General features: G+C 32.0%; 3 protein-coding genes across 3 annotated transcripts in view; 2 read left to right on the top strand and 1 right to left on the bottom strand.

Moving 5' to 3' along the window:
• Window positions 1-151: 151 nt before the first annotated feature.
• Window positions 152-1363, top strand: LOC108913226 (60S ribosomal protein L18a). The gene is made up of 3 exons (XM_018718748.1): window positions 152-255; window positions 455-811; window positions 1168-1363. The coding sequence occupies exons 1-3, from the start codon at window positions 238-240 to the stop codon at window positions 1321-1323; spliced, it is 531 nt and encodes a 176-aa protein (XP_018574264.1). The 5' UTR covers window positions 152-237; the 3' UTR covers window positions 1324-1363.
• Window positions 1364-5097: 3734 nt separating this feature from the next.
• On the bottom strand, window positions 5098-7560 carry LOC108913251. Its single transcript, XM_018718785.1, has 5 exons — window positions 7469-7560; window positions 7021-7120; window positions 6793-6964; window positions 6261-6298; window positions 5098-5573 (listed from the first exon to the last, which is right to left on the bottom strand). Exons 2-5 carry the CDS (start codon window positions 7076-7078, stop codon window positions 5335-5337), a joined length of 507 nt encoding a protein of 168 aa, XP_018574301.1. The 5' UTR covers window positions 7079-7120; window positions 7469-7560; the 3' UTR covers window positions 5098-5334.
• A 106-nt stretch (window positions 7561-7666) lies between these two features.
• LOC108913506 (exostosin-2) overlaps window positions 7667-20693 on the top strand; it is a 104366-nt gene continuing 91339 nt past the window's right edge. Inside the window, exon 1 of the mRNA XM_018719061.1 lies at window positions 7667-8350. Coding sequence (XP_018574577.1) covers window positions 7815-8350 — 536 coding nt within the window. The 5' untranslated portion in view covers window positions 7667-7814. The remainder of the gene's footprint in view (window positions 8351-20693) is intronic.

The following is a 20693-nucleotide window of genomic DNA, read 5'->3' as shown; positions in this document are numbered from 1 at the left end:
GCTGTCCAGGCCTACACGAGATGAGGCAGGATAAAGAGGGATAATCCCCCTCGATCCCAAATCATTGAGGCCAATTTCTAGCCATGGAATAATGGCGTGGCGTAACTCGAGGTTTGAGAAGAAAAGAAGAAGAAGCATAAGCAACATCATTGCTGCCAAATGACAAAAGTCAAAACTAAGAACTAAGTTTTTCTGTTCTTCCAATTTCCGTTTCCTTTCCGTCAAAGAACCGCAGCCATGAAGGCAAAGGGAGAGGTTAGTTAAAAGTTTTTATTATAGTTTAGCGAAAAATATTAATTTAAAATATATTATTTGACCTCTTGAAAAAAATTTGCACATAAAGGTATAAATGTAGTGATGTAATTTGATAGGTATACGCTCCTTTTCTTACAACAATACACGTGCATACTGAGCTTGGTCTTATTAACCTTTTTAATTAATATTTTATTTTTAGTTAAAAGAATATGAAGTCATTGGCCGAAAGTTGCCAACGGAAAAGGAGAAGAATACTCCTTTATACAAAATGAGAATTTTCGCACCTGATCAAATTGTAGCCAAATCAAGATTCTGGTATTTCTTACGTCAGTTGAAAAAATTCAAGAAGTCTACTGGAGAGATTGTATCTGTAAAGTTGATACCAGAAAAATCTCCAATTAAAATTAAAAACTTTGGCATCTGGCTTAGATATGATTCTCGTTCGGGTACACATAATATGTACAGGGAGTACCGAGATCTTAGTGTTTCGGGGGCAGTGACCACTTGCTATAGGGATATGGGAGCTCGTCATCGGGCTCGTGCCCATTCAATTCAGGTAAGACTATCAAATTTGAAAGTTTATTTTTCATATCTATGCACTATGGTATCTCCTACTCCTAAGTATATTTACGAGTAGGTCGTAAACGGTGCTATAACAATCTTGGCACTTCGCATCGTTGGGATTGGTTTTCTTCATAACCAATTACTTGTTTCTGTGCCTCACATTGAATTTTTTTATTAATTGTCGGCTGCGTCATTTAGCAATAAGTGGTATTTTTTAAATCACAATAAAAAATTTTTTAATCTGAGTTGTATCCTGGATCTGCAGTTAGATAGAATTAATTATAATTTTGTTAGTTAATTATAGTTTATAAAGTTTTTATCGTGTTAAAAATTATTTTTTGTTTTTAGATTATCAAAGTTGAAGAGGTTAAAGCGTCTGATACCAGAAGACCACAAGTGAAACAGTTCCATGATTCTAGGATTCGTTTCCCTCTTCCCAAACGTATTCAACACAAATCTATGAACACATTCTCTGTCCGTAAACCAAGAACAAATTTCTTGTAATGTGGTTAGTTATGGACTAATAAAACCGTTTATACATTAACTAAGTTTTCTTAATTTTATCAATACCAAGGAGTTTTAGTTGAATATGCATTATAAAACAATTATTTATTCATCATTTCGGTGTTATTTGATGCCATTTTCGAGTTTGTTAAATTGGATATCTTTACGAGTCCTAAAGATAGTGTCAAATGATATTGAAACATCAAAGAATTAAAAAAGCATAGAACATAACTAAAATTGGTACTAAATATTAAAGGTAAGTGTTATGACTTACAACAGGTATTTACCTAATAACCTAGATTGCTAATTGTACGTTTATTCTGTCTGCACTGATCTAAGAAAAGCTCTTGACAAAATGTATCGTGAATTACTTTAATAAACCAAAGTTGGCTCTTGATTGGAATAAGCTCTAAAGTACATTTTTACACATTCAATCTGGAGTCTGTCAAGGTTCTTTTCTGGGGCCACTTGTTTGTTATTGGTATATGGAAAATTATTTTTTGCAAATAATACTTATAAGGGGATGTCCTGAAAACATTTGCATCAGTCCATTTTTTATCCGATTGTTTTCATTTGCGACATTGGAGTTGCCAACCCTAAGATCTCAAAAAATATGTATAGGTATTTCAAAAATATTATTTTCGAAATAATTTGCTGTTTTGAAACTTGAAAAATAAAATAGTATCAAATTAACATTGAAACGGATAAAACACTGCAGAGAAAATTTAATTTTCTGAGAAAATTAGTACTTAATTTTAATGTAGTATCACCATAAGAGTAATTATTTACTCTTATGAGTATCACTAGTACAGACACTATTACATTACATTACTGCAATAGGTACAGCCAGCAGGGCTGATTGTCTCAACCCTGCAATCTGTAGGCCTATTGTATTTAGTCAAGGAAATTAAACCTGAAACCTGAAATCTGTGCAGTAAGATGGATCGTGATGCGGTTTTTTGCATTCGATTCATTAGAGCCTCCAGAAAGTTTGTGACCCTATGTGATCAATGAGAAATGAAAATTGCATCGGTGCATAAGAAAAATGCATTTTTAAAATTGCATCTCGAAGAGTTAAAATATGAAACATATATAACTCGGAAAATATTGATGGAAATGAGTTCAATTTTGTTACTCGGGGTTTTTGGGGTCACTGAACACGAATATCATGACGGCAACGGAAGTGCCTAGTGCCCAGGGTGAGCGGTTTCCATGTCGTCTCCTGGAGCTTTGTGGAAATTCGTTATAAACTTAGCTGAAACTCGTTACCTCGAGGATTTTGAGGTCGCTCGACACGAATATCACGACGGTAACGGTACTCGAGGTACCTAATACCCAGGATGGCTGGTTTCTGTGACAACTATTTTATTCTTAATTATTTTTTATTATAAAAATACATTTATCCATTACAAAAAGTACATGTTTTCAAAAAAATTTACTTAGATATCTTTACAATTTTAATTTTTCTGATTTAATTTTTTAATTTTCATTATAATGTTCTTCATCTTCTTCATCTAGTGTTTCCAGTTCCGAAGAAAATATGTCATTTGCAAAATATTTTTCATTATTCGTGCAATTAATGCCTGCACAATTTTTGCACGCGATGCTGCAGTTCAATCCATGCTTCCTACATTTATTTAGATATTCGATAAAGCTTATGAAGATGACATCGGTGTACTTCAGAGACCATTAGAGATATTCCTGTTGAGCAACCCCAAAAACCCCGAGGTAAAGAGTTTCCACTAAGTTTATAAAGAATTTCTACAAAACTCCAGGAGACTGGGAGACTGTTACCATCGTGATATTCGTGTTCAGCTACCCTAAACACCCCCGAGTAGCAAAACTGAACTCATTTCTGTCAATAGTTTCCAAGTTATAAATTTTTCATTTTTTAACTCTTCAAGATGCAATTATAAAAATGCATTTTTCTTATGCACCGTTGCAGATTTCATTTCTCATTGATCACATAGGATCACAAACTTTCCGGACCCTCTAACAAATCAAATGCAAAAAACTGCATCACAATCCATCTTACTGCACAGATTTCGGAGGTAAGGCCGTTTTTAGTGTTTTAATTCCTCGACTAATTGCTGTGTCTATCCTTTAAGTAACATTTTTTGCTTATGTCAGATTTTCAACCCTTTTCTTTAACTTTCTGATTTGAAGATCCTCCTTGTTGCTATGAGGTTGTATCACCAATTGTTAATGCTTCACATTTGAAGATTATGCGGAGGTTATCTTATGCTTCTCAATACATAGTTTACATAAGGATTCATTATTATATAGATCTATGTAGATATTTTCATAGATTATAGCGACCAGTTAGCATTTTTATAACCAAGTGCAATTTGACTTGCAGTATAACTTCAGTCAGTTTTTTTAAAATAAAAGTATATTGAACACTTTAGGCAGCCACATGTACACTTTTCTTCATCAAGCAGCATCATGAAGCAGGATTGAAAAACGACGTTCATTAATGAAACAAAATATTATTGCAGTTTATATAAATCAAGTTAAAACTAGCATCCCACACGCCAGTCTTCTTTTAAAAATTAACCAGTATTTAACTTGAAATACATTAGTTATGTTGCGTCCTACAGACACAAATTTTTTTGAGTGTATGGCTTGCACCATGTTTTCCTACTCCAGTACCATCGTCAGATCGACACTCCATCCCATTTTTACATAAAATAATCACTAATATGTCTATTGCACCTAAACTACCTATTATCCAACATTCATGTTAACATTGTTGTTCCTCAATAATATAGAAGCACTTACTTTTTTATCATTCGATTTAGGAAAACGAAGAATTCACAAATACTACCTGCAGAAAGATTCAATTGGTAAACCATTATTGTTCAAATATTGACTTTTCCATAATGTCACACTACAATTAACTTATTAAAGAAAAACTTTATATGATACACAAATATAAGTACCTATACTTTATTCACTTTTGTTTAATGTGGTCCTACATTCAAAATTTTTTTTTAATGCCAGATTTATGTCTAGGTATGTATAATTAGTTTTCCTTTTATTATTATTACTACCGATTACTACTTACCTGTCTTGTAATTTTACCAAATAAATAAATAATTAAATAAAGTCACAAAAAACAATCTACAAATTGGAACCAGTTTTATCTTCTCAGGATGTCTGCATAGGGTTACCAGATCTATTTCATGACAGACCCCGGACACATGAGCCGTTTGCATAATCAATGTCTAAAATATAAAAAAAGGGTCTCAGGAAATCTGGAAGACAAATTGTTTTCGAAGATATCGATGTCTAAGAAAAAAGAACATAAAGAATGTAATGAATATCTACTTCATGATAGACCAGGAGGAAAAAAAAGGACGGAATCAGGGAATGTAGGAAATGTATGATTTTTCCAGAAAACCCGGAGAAATGACATGTTAACCCGGAGCCCGAAGATGTACCATCAAAACCCAAAGACTCCGGGTCAAACCCGGAGATCTGGCAACCCTATGTCTGCATATGGTAGTAAAAATTATTTTTATTTTTGTTTGTACCAGAAGGCACAGGCTTTATCAGAAAATTGTCAATTTGGGGGTATGGGACAAGCCATAAATGCTATTAAATTTTATTAATTTTGGAACGATAGCGGGAAAGGGAGAGGGGCAGATGGGTATGAACATAATGTGACATTTAATTCCGTCACATAAAATTTTGATTTTTAAATAAAATAAAGCTGGAAAGAATTTATTTTCTTAGAGTCAACTTAGAAAAAATAAAATAAAGTACGCTATATCAGATGGATAATATACAACAAAAAAATACATTATTTATATTACACTTACCATTCCTAAATTATTATTTATCATTTCTTCATATTTACTCACATCGTGCATAAAAAAGGTCATACATATATGTGAAGGTAATTCTATATAACGGAAAACATTTTTAATTTCAAACATTTAAACATTTATATCTTCAGTAATAATAAGGAAAGGCCAAATTACATATTTGGCAATCCTAAGATTGTATTCAAGCTATAGTTTCAGGAAATTTGGCCCTAAACTGAGGTGAAAGCTCATCAAACCTGCGGTTCAAAAATGCTACTTTATTGGTCAAAGCGCTGACGGTGTCCTCCATGTAAGCTTGACGTCGCCACTCTAACTGTGGTAGCAGAAGTTCAGACTGTGCAATTCTTGATTCCAAAGTTCTTATTTTCTGTTTAACTGCATCTACATACGCATCTTGGAGCAAACTGGCACAATTTTTATCTACAATATGAAGAAATCATGAATATTATTCTCACATGCATTCTTAAACAAAATTGTTATTTTAATAAAGGAACTTAGTGTTTTATATTGATAATAATGCAATGAGATCAACAGTGTACAACAGCAGAATGGTGCACTTTGACCAGCGGCATTGTTATCATATAAACACATGGTGCCTTCAATGTTTAATGTACTATTTAGTCTTATTTAATGGGAAAATAAATGACATATTTGACCTGTGACTATTAGAAAATAACATATTAGTAGGACACTAATAAGTATAACCTAATAAGTACAAAGCATTCATAAATGATGGCAAGCCACGTAACTCGGAATTTTGTTTCCTTCAGATAGACAATTAAATTTTAGTAAAATTAAAAGTTATTAAAACAATAAGATCAAGATTACATTAAAACATAACATTCTGTTTGACAGGCAGCTGATTAGAGTATTTTTTCGTGATTTTTAGTTGACAGTGCAATGTTGGTTCCCTAAGCTCGGCGGTCACATGCTTGTAATCATTTATGAAGGCCCTTTATATTTGTGTAATGTTAGTTTAAAATGAATTGTAGGACTTGTACTTTTTATTGAAGTAATAATTACTTTAATTTATTTGTAAGTGTACTACAAATCTCTGTTTTTTATTGACTTCATTTTAGATACTTTTAACAAAAATATACAACTTACCAATATATGAAACTTTTGTTATGTCGATGAAAAAGGAACTAGAAAAAAATATTGCGTTTATTGCAGGGTCATAACATTCTACACTTCTACACCTTTTTTTCACCTCTTTAAAGCCTGTATCTGATAATGCAATTTGGTTGCAGGGATTTGGTTGCCGCGATAAAATTCATGATTTTTTTCTTATAGGATTAAGTAATTCTGTCGCGGCAACTGAATTGCAAATAAACAAAATATTGTGCAAACTGTCAAGGCAAGTATACGACATGTATAAGTATATCAATATAATTTGAAAAATGGAGTAATCTAAAAAACGAAAAATATATAGGATATTTTATTAAAAAAAATTGTTTATATTTTATAACAGCAACAGTCAACAGTTTTTTATATATTTCTTTGAAGTTACAAGAGAATTTCATAAATTTTTTACCACCTTTTGCTAGATAGAAAGAGGAAGGTAAAACAGATACAAGAGTAGAATGTTGTGTGAATAACCCCATAAATGTAAATATAGATTACTGAAATTGTTACATACTTATCTTTGGAATCAAGTAAAAATGAAATTGGTACGAGTACTCCATCTTTGTTACGAATTTTAATTACTTTTTCATCATTTATATCAAACAGTTTTTGTAATTCCCCTTTTAGATTATTACAATCAATATACGAAGACAACTCTATAGTTTTCTTCAAAACATCTGGATTTTCTAAAAAAACATTTTGAATATAGTTTCATGTTTTACCATATAAGTCAGGGCTATACCAGATAAATCATATCTACGAATGTTTAAATGAATTGTTCTTCTAAAGTCCATTTGCATGTTTTACGTAGATTGTAGTTGATGTTATGATGTTGTTATTTGCTGAAAATAGACAACGAAAGTTAGTGTTTTTTTAATCTGTGGTTAGGATGAACAGAAAATTATATTTTATTTTTAAGAATGTAAACATATGCAACCATTGTAGTATCATAGTTCAGTCAAAATACTTGACAGTTCAGATTGACATTCTCTAGATTAATATTTACGCAAAATTTAAAACTACATTTTATTAAAGTACAATTGATCTATAATCTTTGATAAGGTAGAAAATAAATTTATTGATGTAGTCTGTCTCAACCCGATTATATAAAAATGACCTTAGCGTTATTTTAGCATTGTAATATTTCATTTAATACTCAAAACAAACTATAGTCAACATGTTTAGTTCACCTTGAATTATTATTTAATTATATTACTTCCTAAGAAGTAAAAACAGTAAACGTCACATTTTACATTTTACGTACAATGTCTTCATTAGAACTAGGTACCTACTTTAGTGGAATTTGTGGTTGTTTAGGTGGTGGAATGCTATTCTCAAAAATTGATCTAACCTAAAATGTCTGTTTACTTGTCATTTTGTGCAGTTGTGATGGTGATGGTAGTGTCAGTAGGTACGAGTAGAAATATGACTTAAAAAGCAGATATGTGAATCCATAAAACATTTTTTATTGTAAATTCGTAGTGCCATGTATTTATCAATGAACTTCAGTAAACATAAACGTTAGTCGTTCAGAAAATGACGGTTCCCACTAGAATTGCAATATCTAAAGTGTATAATTTTACTAGTGCTTCAACATATAAAAAATATAAGAATTTTTTCTTTATTCTTCTAATTGTTTCAATATTTATAGCATTATCTGTTCCATTTACAAATTTTGCTAGTGATGTGTCAAGAAAATTTGAGCGAGTCGAACTTAAAAATTTACACAATTTACCCGAGGTGAAGTTATCTAACAGTGTAAGTGTTCTAAGTCCCAGAAATGCCCTTTGCTCACACTGGGACTGTTTTAATATATATCAGTGTGGTCATACTGGCCATGATAGGATAGCAGTGTATGTGTACCCGTTAAAAAAATATGTTGATGAGCAAGGTGTCCCGGCCACAGAACATATATCCAAAGAATATTTTTCTCTCTTGAAAGCTGTGATTAACTCTAAATATTATACGGCTAATCCAGAAGAAGCCTGCATTTTCATTCCATCGATAGATACTTTAAATCAAGATAGAATACGATTAAATTTAACGTCTAGAGCTCTACATTCCCTTCCATAGTAAGTAACAATCATTTATTAATATTATATTTACCATTTTTTGAATTCACTTAAAAAAATCCATTTGTAGATATACCTAAACTTAGGGAAAAACTACTGGCCAAAATTTGAACGATATAAATAATTGTTTTAATACTTCAATATTACCAAAGTATTACTCTAATATTACTCATGCTTTTTCACCAAATTACTTCTGCAGTTCCCCCCTTGATATAAACTCAATGGAAAGAGAAAATTTTATTTTGAATTACAACTAGATACACCATTAACATTAATGAAAGTAAATTTTAGTTTAATAAATTAAAATAAGAGAAAAAGAGGTCCTTTTTGAAAGTAGAATGTTTTGCCTGCTTGGCTTACCATTTAAAGTAGTATCTACATACTTTACTAATATTTTTCGAGGATATAAGTATGTGTTTTAAGAAGTACCTACTTACTATCTGAGATAGTTCACATGGTGTTCTTTGGGTGAATGAATTAATTTACCCAAAAAAGAGTTGATTTTTTTTATTAAACTGTCCTTTTTCGTACGATTTTCTAAGATTAGGGCTGGTTTGGTTAATTTTGGAGATCTTATGTTTTTATATCTTATATCTGCACAAGGGTTGTTAGGTACCTACATGAGTAACTGCAACTGTATATGTGAAGAAGAAATGATCCATTTTTACCCCTTTTTTGGTTTGTGCGCAAAAAAGTTTGAAGTATGAAAAATTCATCATTTCGGAAAATATGACACAAGATCAGGTTACTTACGATTACAGTGATCTAACAACTACAGATTTTACCATTTTACCATAAAAAAAAATCCAATATGATTCATACTTTTTGTTATTTGTAAAAGTTGCGCAACCTAAATTTTATATAAGTAACTGTAATTAATTATGAAAATTAGTATTTTAGTGTATAAATTTTGGCCAGTATCTAGTTAAGTATATTTTAAACACTATTTAAAACCTAAGTTGAGGCTTAAGTATTCGAAGTAGGTAAAGCGGTAGATAATAAAAGTTTCCAATCTAAACCTAGACTTATGGTTTAAAGTCTTATGCTCTTTTAAATAGTAGAATTTTATTAATTTTAGCCATTAACCTCCTTTAAATATTTTCCCTCGGACTTTTTTTGTCCACGGCTGTACGACTCTAGGTATAAATCGAATGTACTTATATGTATTGTTCAAAACCGAGTTCAAAACTAAGAAAACATTTAAATAGAAACGTCTGAGACCACGTATTATACAGTGTGTCATGGCCAGCGTTGCCAGACGTCCCGATTTTGAACCCAAAATTAAATGTCCCGCGTGGGACACGCTTAGTCCCGCTTTTCGCGCTCTTGTTTTGTTTTTTCTTTAGGCATCAATTACTTTCTCCAGGTCTGTTATTAAACAGATATTTCCTGATACGTAATCAGGAGGATTTTTTTTTGAAGACAATTTGTTTCCCAGATATCCCGAGACCTTTTTTTTTAGGCATCAATTACAAACCCGTAGTATGTCCCGTTTTTGGACGAAAAAATCCCGCTTTGCCCGAAAAAAAATCTGGCCACGCTGGTCATGGCTCGAAAATGTTTTCTCAAAATAATAATTGATCTTCGAATTGATTTGTCTCCGCGATTCCTTTTTAAACTCGCTATGTGCAGACTTTCGAAAAGTCATGTTTTTTTTTTTTGTATAATTCCGTATAATGGCGCTATTTTATACAGTGGAGCATCGGGAAAAACCTTTAGGAGACGACGATGAAATCAAGTAGAGATTTTATAGCGATTTTGTGTTCATTTACTATCGAGTTTTTTAATTTAACTGCATCCTAATTGGGTGTGCCCGGGGATGTGCCATGTTTGTAATATATCCATCTCATTGAAACCTTTTAAGATTAGATTCCCGTGAAGTATATCTAACGAAAATATCTCTTCAACTGAAATATACAGGGTATTTCTTAATAACATGCTAATATTTAGAGGTTATTCTTGCGGATCCATTTTAAGAAAAAAACTTCAAGAGTCCTAAAAGCCGTAACTTTTGAACTACAGGGTGCTAAAGTTTTATGAAAAAACATTTTTTTATAATAACTGGTATTACCCTAGATAGATATTTTTTCAAATTTGGTACACGCCTTCTATTCATCGAGATGCATTTTCTGATGTACAAACAATTTTATTATTTTTGCCAGTGGCGTCTGTACAGGTTTTGGCGTAACATTTTTCTTCAAAAATATTCAATACAAAACCTATACAGACGCCACTGGCAAAAATAATAAAATTGTTTGTGCATCAGAAAATGCATCTCGATGAATAGGAGGCGTGTACCAAATTTGAAAAAATATCTATCTAGGGTAATACCAAAGTTATCATAAAAAAATGTTTTTTCATAAAGCTGTAGTTCAAAAGTAAGACTTCTAGGACATATGTTCATATGAAGTTTTTTTCTTAAATGGACCCAAGAATAACCTCCTTAAATATTAGCACGTTATTACGAAACACCCTGTATATAATGATATTTTTTTTTTCGTGTTTGTAATGTCTTCGTCTATAGAAGAAGTGTAATTTCCTCAGAGTTCTTTTAATCTTTCTTGAATATTATGAAAATAATGCGTATTAGGGGGTTAACTAAAAAAAAATCTTAAAAGTGGAATGGTTTCTTTTTCAATGAAATAATCTCGGGAATATACTTACCTATGCTATTCTCTTTAATTTCACATTAATACATAATTTTTTAAATATAATTAAATGTTTAATTTCAAATAACTGATCTCATAACTAATACTAGATAGATCGAGAATTATATAACGAAAAACAGGTTTTTATAAGAAAATATGTTTACAAAGGTTAAAATATCTATCAAAAAGTATGTAGTATTAGCAAGTCCTGGTAAAAGTTAAATATTTACGTATGTGGGTAGACTAATTCGTGGGAGCTGTGTTTAGAGTTGGTTAAATTTAGGTCAATCGAAGTACGTATAACACTTTCATTTATTTATATATACTTAAGACTTACTTAAGAGAAAAACCTTTGCTCCTGTCTCCTGTTACACCGAGTGTTATACATAAAAAATTATATCTTATTTATATTTTGAAGACCATAGCGGTATTATTTTTATCTTAATTAATGATTCGTGTTATTTACGTATGTACATATTTCTAAAGCAACTTTTGAAAGTGGCTTTACGTAGATTATTTCTAATGTGATTTTTTTACTAACTAGAATGAAACAAAAAGTCTATTGTTTAAAAATGTTTTGTTCTGTCAGTTAAGTTAAAGTTTGTTCACAAATTTTGACATATTTTATTTGTAGTTTATTTGATGAATAGACCTAGTAGTTTATAAGGTCTATGATTTGATGAAAAAGTGTTTGGTTATGATAATATCGCGTTACTGGAGCTACATATCGAGTTGGAAATGTATTTGCTGATAGAGAGCTATACTATGAACATGATGCGAAGTTTGAAGAGATTGGGTTCATTTTTTTTAAATTTAAATATCCTTTAACTCGCGGACTGAACGGCTTTGGACTAAAGTATTGTTGTGTTCGAAAATCAATAATAATCAATCAGAAGCCCTTCGAAGAGCCCGAAAAGCTCAAAACACGATCCGGTAGTTTAGCACATGTCAACACATATAGCCTGTCGCGAAAAACACCCTAACAATTCCGGATAGAAGTCGAAATTTTCACTCATCTTTCGAAGCTGTCCACGGAACTCCAAGCCGCTCCCATCACCCAAAGCCGCATCAAACGCTCTCAACAGGTGCAGTAGGCAGAGCGTCCCACGACGACACTAGAAGTGTCAAGAAAAATCCAATAGCTAGCCAGACTCCACGAAGGGCCTAAGCAATGTCGCATCAATCCAGAGGGATCTAGTGTCGGCAACCAATATGAAGATTACAGTAAAACTTGGAGGAGACATCCCCATGTGTAAATGTCGACTCTGGTATTCCCCAGATAATTACCCAGAGCAACTTTTTGACCAGTACTCAATACGGTCATAATCTTTTATGTTCATTATATTATACAGGGTGTCTCAGAATAACGTGTACAACGGAAGACCACAGATTCATGGACTCAAAATAGGCAGATTTAGGCTAATTAATCTTTACCGAAATCGCTTCGTTTTTTGACTTTGTATGACATCAAAATGTGTAGATTGAGAGCAAAAGTCCACACCACAAAAATAATCAAAATCGAATAATACGTATTCGAATTATTTACAAAATTCTAGAAGTTTTCACGAACTTTGAGGTCATCTAGCGGCCAAACGAAGCGATTTCGGATATAGGTGAATTAGCCTAAATCTGCCTATTTTGAGTCCACGAATCTGTGGTCTTCCATTGCACACGTTATTCTGGGACACCTTGTATACACAGAATGACCTATTTCAATTCAAAACATCGTGGAAACTTTTTGCTAGCGAAGGAATCGCCTAGGAATAACCTGTGGTCGATGATGAAGAGGTTCATTTGCACAAAATCAAGGTTTTTGAAAAGGCAAAGAATCAAGTTCTCCAAAAATCCTAAAAATAATAGCATACAAAGCAAAAAAATAGTGAAAAGGATATAAGAATACAAATACTCAAAGTGTCAAAACAAAACAGCGGGGAAGGGTTTAGTTGAATGTCTCTAGTGCACAGTCCATCATGTTAGAAAAAAAGAACTTGCCCTACTCTTAACAGTTACAGAGGCCAAACGTCCAAGACTGAGGTAGACAGAGAAAGTCGCTATGGAATAAGGCCGTAAAGCGCGAGTATCCAATCAGTGCCCACCTTCCGATGAGTTAGGTGCGTTGTCGAGGCTACACTGGCGAAAGTCAGTGAGGGAAATGCAAAATGCCAGTAGAAAGGACGAGGTGCAACAATATATTTATCCATACTATAATATCGAGTATCATATTTTAGTCTCAAGATTATGTGTATAAACTTCAAGCTGGTTCAAGTGCAGTTGCCTCATATAAAATTCGAACATCTAAATGGTGCGTCTGAATTAGCAGTCTAAACTTTATATCGTCAAAAAAAAAAGACCTTACAGAGGATCTTCAATAGCAGCTTATTATATTTTTAGTTATTTTCGTAGAATTCACCATTCATGAGCAAAATTCCAAAAAGCATTACAATGTTAGAAGTGCGCAGCTCGTCAGCAGCAACAACAATAATTATTTGCACTAATTTCTCTATATTTACAGATACTTAATTATGAAAACATTAAGTCTATATCCATTTGGTTATCCTGCATTCAAATAATTGCAAATTGTCTTTACGCTTTGTACATATGTTTTTTTCTTGATATGAGTACATAAACTTGTATTGAATAAACAATATAGCATTTGTAAAATATGAGTTTCATAATTAAGGGAAGCATTAAATAAAGTAGGTATCAATAAAATTTTGGGATAGTAGAAATAAATATTCAGATGGGCGCGCATTTTGCGGATGTTTATGATACCTTGAAAGAAATTATATTCTAGTCACGAAATTACTTTGTCCGCCCTATTGTCTTTTGACGTGATTGCAAATAATCGTTTTAAAATCGTACCCCATTTACTTACTATTTTTTGTAAATACCTACTTATTTATCCACATTTTTACATAGAAAATAATTTTAAAATTAAAATCACCAATATTTGTTTTATATAATAATATTTTCGTTTATTTTCGAGGTTTGAAAAAAAGTATATTTCTATTGTAAATAAATTCTGACAATACTCGGAAGTATGCAATATCACAATATTGTACTATTTAAGTTAAAAACCTATGACTGTTATAAGTAACTATTTAAATGTGTATTAACATCATGAACACATATATCTGATATTTGTAGAACATATCTATGTACCCGTACCATTTTAGAGAGCTTTGGTGGTTATAACTGAAGTAAATAATAATAATAATAATATCTCTACTCCTCATTCTAACTACGAGAATTAGCCCATAAGTCGGAGACTTCTGCGGGAGAGGAGGCGGCATATTATTATTAGGCAGGCCGCATTTGCGCCCAGGAACGACTTATGTTGGTAGGCCCTAACCACCATTCAGTGCAGGAATGAGGGAAACCTGGAAAACCTCATTAATTAGGGGGGTGGTCAAATGCCAACCGGTGTCAATCTCTCACATTGACCCAAGCCAACATTCTTCCACCCTACCATACCTGCACAGAGGGTGCCAATCCTCCGTACAAGCATAGCTAATCTACGGTCTACCGGCCGCGGGAATCGAACCCGGGCTGAACTTTGTACACGATTAAAGGACTGACGCCTTAAACCGTGCGGCTATTGACCGATAATAAAGAGGAATATTTAATATATGAATTCCTTTTTTTATAAATAAAAGAATTATTGAAAATTTCTGGTCAGTAATCATTGACGTCGGTAAATTTGAAAATTTCTTCGTATACCTTGTCGTATTCTATATTTCTGTCTACTCGGTAAAAGTTGCTTTTGTATAATTGAAATATCTATTTCATTTCTTTGTATCACTCAATTTGATGAGTACTCTAATAATAAAGTCAAATACCAAGAATATGCAATTTCAATCGATTCCTAATATAATTTCAAGCGTCTATTAAATATAAAGAAATAGATTACATAGGATAAAAATAGGTTTTATTATAGACACATAATATAAAGTGATAATTCGGCTAATACTCCCTCACACCTACGATAAGTCGAGATTGACTGCAGGTTTTCCATATCTTGTATATTTCGCCTACCCTTTCACGATATCAGTTTCACTGACGTCAACTGATATATTGGCACATAAAAGTGATATAGTGTAAGTGTGTAGAATGTTATGCTATCGTCTGTATTGATTGCGGCGAATAACATTTTCTAATAACGTGACAAAAAATAATTTTCAAATGTTGCACACACGAAGGTTGTGTTCTCCTTTATTTTTATATTTTAAGAAACTTTAGTTTCCGCTATGTTATTTTATTGAAATGTCTGAACCTAAATTAAAAACAAAAAATTTTCAGAGCGTGCAAGAAAAATAAAAGTTACTTAAATCTAAAAATTGTGAATTATTCTACTATACCTAAGTACATATTAGAAAATTTATAGCTCCATTGTTCTAGCGTAACGTTATTAGTATTATGTAAGCTTTTAGTATTTTAAAATGGTGATCGTTAATTGCTGTTCTGTAGCCATCAGTATAATGACAATAAAATGACATAAATGAAGGAAATATGTTGTTAAGAATGTCCTTATATTCCAAATTTTAGGTCGCGTCATAAAGTAAATAGTACACTCAATGGTTGTGTACAAATACATATACAGTCTGTACAAGATTAGATGCTCACTGTTGGAACTCGGAAGCCATAGTTACAAATTTGTTAGGGAAAAGTTTCTACAAATTTTATGCAGATTCAGGATCTAGAAAAGAAAATGTCTAGCTGCGGCCGCTTTGAAGATAATTTTTGGTTCGACAATACTCGGTATTCAGTTATTTTCATTTGTTTAAAAAATAGTTGCTAATGATTATTTAAGACAGAAATTTAAGAAAAATAACTGTATTCTTCACAAACAATGATGATACGAGTAGCATTAGAAACATACAAATTACCATATGCCACTCAAATAACGCATTGTGTTCATTAAAAACAGCAATCACGTTCTAATTTAAAGTAATTAGCCACTTTGAGAAAATTATGGTAATGAGTTCGTGAAACCTGTGACAATGTAGTAGAAATATAGACTCGTACAATATGTGAAAATATTAATTCTGGTGCCTATTCTGGACAGGGTTGTCCAGAATTTAATCCTTGCTCTATGAACATAGGCGCAGAAAGCCACCGTTTATGAGATACAGGGCGTTGAAATTATCAAAAATAAAACAATTTTTTTTAAATTAAGTGGAAAATTTGATATACATTTTTCACTATCATAGCAAACATGTCGAGCTCAACTTTCAAGTAATACGAACAAGTACAGTTATATGAAAAACAAATAAATTAAATCAATTGCTCGAAGTGTCCATCTCCAAACTCAATGCACTTTTGGCATCTTTTGGTTATAGAACTCACATCAGCTCTGATTAAACTGACTTTGCTTCAAATTTGTGAAGGCCTCATTTAGCCTTTGTACTAGCTGGTCTCTATTAGCTATAGGAACGGCATAAACGTCATTTTTCTAGGTTACCCCCAAATAAAATAATTTAAAATATTTAGATCAGGTGATCTAGGTGGCCAAGGTATGGGGCCATTCCGACCAATCCATCTGTTTTGGTAATTGTTTGTCAGCCATTCATGAACTACCTGGCCAGAACGTGCTGTTAATTTTTACTGTTTAGTAGTTTCCCGAAGTTTGTCTATTAAAATCTGGACCACCCTGTATACAGGGTGTTTATTAACTACTTGTACAAATTTTAAAGGGCGAATCTTTGACTAATTTTAAGATAAACTTGGTTCTTTAGATACAGAGCGTTCAAAAAAATTTGGTATTTTGATTAGGTACCTATATTTTTATTCAATAACATGGCAATTTTTACGAAATTCGGGAAACTGGGAGTATTGATGATTAAAAAAATTCAAATATTTACTTAGTTTTTTGTTTAATGCTAGAGAACGCCACATACAGTGTTGAACCTGGATTTAAATAACCATAACTTTTTTGTGTCGCACTGTATGTCATTTTTAACTAAGCATATCTATTCTCCATTCAATTTTACGTACAAAAGGTATTCTTAGTATTTGTCGCTGAAAGCAGACTTTGTAAAAAAACGGGTTTAAAGTTAAACCTGCGTTGGAATTTTGTTTAGTTAAATCATTAAGAGTTTTTGAAAAACAAGTTAAAAAATGTGTCTTTTGTTGATTGTATTGCGATGTTACAAACTTAGACCATTTACAAGACTAAGACTAACTACTTCTACAAATAAGTTTATAACATTTACAATAATTGATGAAACAACAATTTTTGAACGCTCTGTATCTTAAAAACTAAGCGGACTCATGTTCATATGAACTTTTTATCTTAAAATTAGTTAAAGATTAACCCTTTAAAGTTTGTACAAGTGCTTAATAAACACTGTAATTTTTAATAACTTGTTAACATAATTTTATATTAAATCGAATATAAAAGTACCTATAGAGTAGAGGTCGGAAAGTAATTTTTGGTGGAGTCCGGATACTTCTGAAAATTTTTAACGAGGTCCAGAAAAAAAAAACTCCGTGCTTTGTAAAACAAGGTTTATCGGTACAAAACTATTTTTGAAGCAAATTATTATCTTCTGCGAAGCCGTTCACCAACCAGTGGCAAAATTGTAAACGTGCGTTGGGATCTAAATTTTCAAGTTCTTGAGCAGGAGTTAAATGAAATGGCCGAAGAAGTAGCTTTTTTAAAGTTTTGTGAACATTAGTTTTACATACATTTAACTGTCTTGATACACTGCGGACACCATAATTTGCATGTGTGGAGTGATGAGAATCCTAAAAACACGACAATAATGACATTACCTGATAGCCACAGCCATCAACATCTTGTTTTCATCGCTTGCTGAACTCATAGTATTAAATCCGTGACATTGCTACGCAAACTGAATTGCACAGACCTGCAAATAATACCATTTTTCTCAAGAATGGCTTTCTGTAGGCGATTTTCTCAAGGGACAATAATTTTTTTAAATGAAACAACCTTTTCAATGTTGTTGCCAGTTTTTAAAAAAATACGACAACTAAAAGTTTTGACCGCTAAAACCAAAAAGTTTTTATTTAACTTTTTTTTCGTAGATCGTATTTATTTATCGTCCTGAATATGCAGTCAAATGTTGGCGATGATATTTGCGGACACCCTGTATACTGCTGTCGATTTTAAAAAAATTGAGTACTCTTACTTTGTGGATGTGCCTCGTACATTTATTTATACCCAAAAAGAGAATCTTTTTTATTTAAAGTTGTCCAAAATTCTCGAATTTTCAAGTAGAATTTGCAAAAAGTTGAAAATAAACAAATCGTGATGAAAAACCTCAACTTTGCAAAAAAAATTGCAATCTAGAAACATGTATGAATTTTATTTCGACAAAGTCGAATATGCCACACTATGGCAAAACCTAGTAACTTGTAACTATATTATGAATTATTATCAATGCTCTGAATTATGGCCTAAAAGTATCTAATGAAGCTTCTATGAATTTTGTTAACAGCTGTGGTAAAATAACAAAAAAATTACCTGTGAAGTGGCTCCAACTCCACATATTAGAGAGAGTGTTACTGTATGTCTTATTTTGACGTTTTACTAGTTTGTAACACAATTTTTTAGCCACCCTGTATTTTCCAAAATATGTATATTAAACTTACCATGATGAAGATCCTTGCTTAACAATTGTTGTTGTTGAAAGCATCTGGACATCATGAGTATAATCCTTACTAATTTTTTATTTTAATTTGCACTCACAAAATAATAGGAAATACAATAGATAGGAATATTTATATTCAAAAATCAATGGAAGTAATTACATTAGCGGTCTTGAGTCAGTTTTTTTAACTAATCTACAGAAAAATATTTTTTACATAATTTGAGTAATTATACTTTCAAAAAACTTTTGGCGGTACAGATTTTTACCTCCTTCGGTCCGGATCTGGACCGCGGTCCGCCAGTTGCCGATTGCTGCTATAGAGGTACATAAGCCATTATATGGAATTCAAATATATTCAAATTCAACATGAAAAGATAAAGTCTCAGCTCAAATCACTCACCTAGACATCAGGTATTTTGGTTACATTTTTCTCATAAATTATGTCGATTATTATTCGAATTTCTTGTAGTCCCCTGTGTCCTTGATTATTTAAAATATTTAAAAATAAATAATAAATTTGTAGTCTTTTGGATCTTTTTAACTAAAAGAATTAACTAAAATTGTTACTAAAAATTTGCATGTCATAAATCATATTTTTGCTACTTTATTTTGTCTAGACACCACTTTCTTTTTTTTTTGGGTAAGCTATTTTTGGAGGCGTATTTTACTAAAAATTTTTAGTCTAATATTTGCCAATTTTTCATAATAGATATGAAAATATCGAATAATTCTTGTTTGTTAGATCTATTCTGAACTTTATTTTTATAAAATTAGTACGTATCAGGTTTAAATGTATTTATATTTACTAAAAACTGTTATTTGATTTTGTAGGAAAACACGTGTCATTTATATGAAATTATCTATCTGTACACTATTTGACAAATAGGCGTATGTATTTGTTTAATATTACTAAATTCTGTGTACAGTTCAAACACATTTCGTGAATTTGTATAAAGATAACTTTGTCGTCTTATTTACCTTCTGGGACAGAGCGCAAGTGCAAACTTCTGCATGGGACTTTATTACTTCTTATTTCTTGACAAGGGATGTATTATTTTCAGACATCTGCTAAGCACTCGTTAAGTATGCAAGTCTGTCCCAGACAGGCGGTTGTAAATATTTGAATATATATATTGTTCCTAGCGATAGACATGTATACATTTTTTCTCGTTAGTTCCAAGAGGACTTTTTGATTTATGTGTCTATTAATTTTTTTCCTTTCATACCACACTTTTATGTTGTTTGCCGATTACATATACATTGGATTTGGGAGATTTTTTTTTTAAACGGAAATTTGTCTCAAACTACAATGTGTCAAAAATTAAGAAGTGTTTTTCTCTCAGAAATTAAAACTATTATTTTTTTTATTGTCCTTGAAGCCTTTGGTTTTGATATACAGTGTTGAAATTTTCGAAAAACATATTGAGATACATTGAGAACAGATTGAGGTAGTTGACTTTCATCTAAATGTATTCATGGAATATTTTTTTAAATACCAACGAGCTTTTATGCTGTGTGAGGGAATATTGATTTATCAGTTATTCCACTAATTTTCGAAAAGTGTGCTTCTAGAAATATGCTTTATCATTATATTTAACCACTTACGAGTATACTGTGAGGGTCAAAAAAATTTGCCATCTTTCTACATTCTTTCCATACATTGGATGTGTTCTTGTTTCACCCACGTTAGCAGTGACTTGCTTGAAACGAGATCATTAAATACTGACTTGTTAGTATCGATCGGATAGTTTTCACAGAATTTTCGTTGACCGGCTGGTGGGTGTATGTATTTGCAATTACTGGAAGACGCTATCGACCCTCCCTTGACTGATATTGAAAATGTTCCAGAGTATGATGATGATTTTTTTTTTTTTCAGGAGGGTGGTGCTCCGCATTATGCGTTAATTGTCCGTCAGTATTTGGACCAACGTTTTCTACGGAATTGGATTGGGAGAAGAGGCAGCATTGAGTGGCCTCCACGATCACCGGATTTATCGCCCCTTGATTTCTTTCTGTGGGGATACCTAAAGAGTAAAATCTGTAAAACACAGTCAGCGTCGCTGGAAGATTTGCGTCAAAGAA

This window comes from Anoplophora glabripennis, unplaced genomic scaffold, assembly GCF_000390285.2.
Source record: "Anoplophora glabripennis isolate ALB-LARVAE unplaced genomic scaffold, Agla_2.0 scaffold37, whole genome shotgun sequence".
Lineage (NCBI taxonomy): Eukaryota > Metazoa > Arthropoda > Insecta > Coleoptera > Cerambycidae > Anoplophora > Anoplophora glabripennis.
The sequence above is the reverse complement of the archived record's forward strand: the minus strand, read 5'-3'. Positions and strand labels throughout refer to the sequence as shown.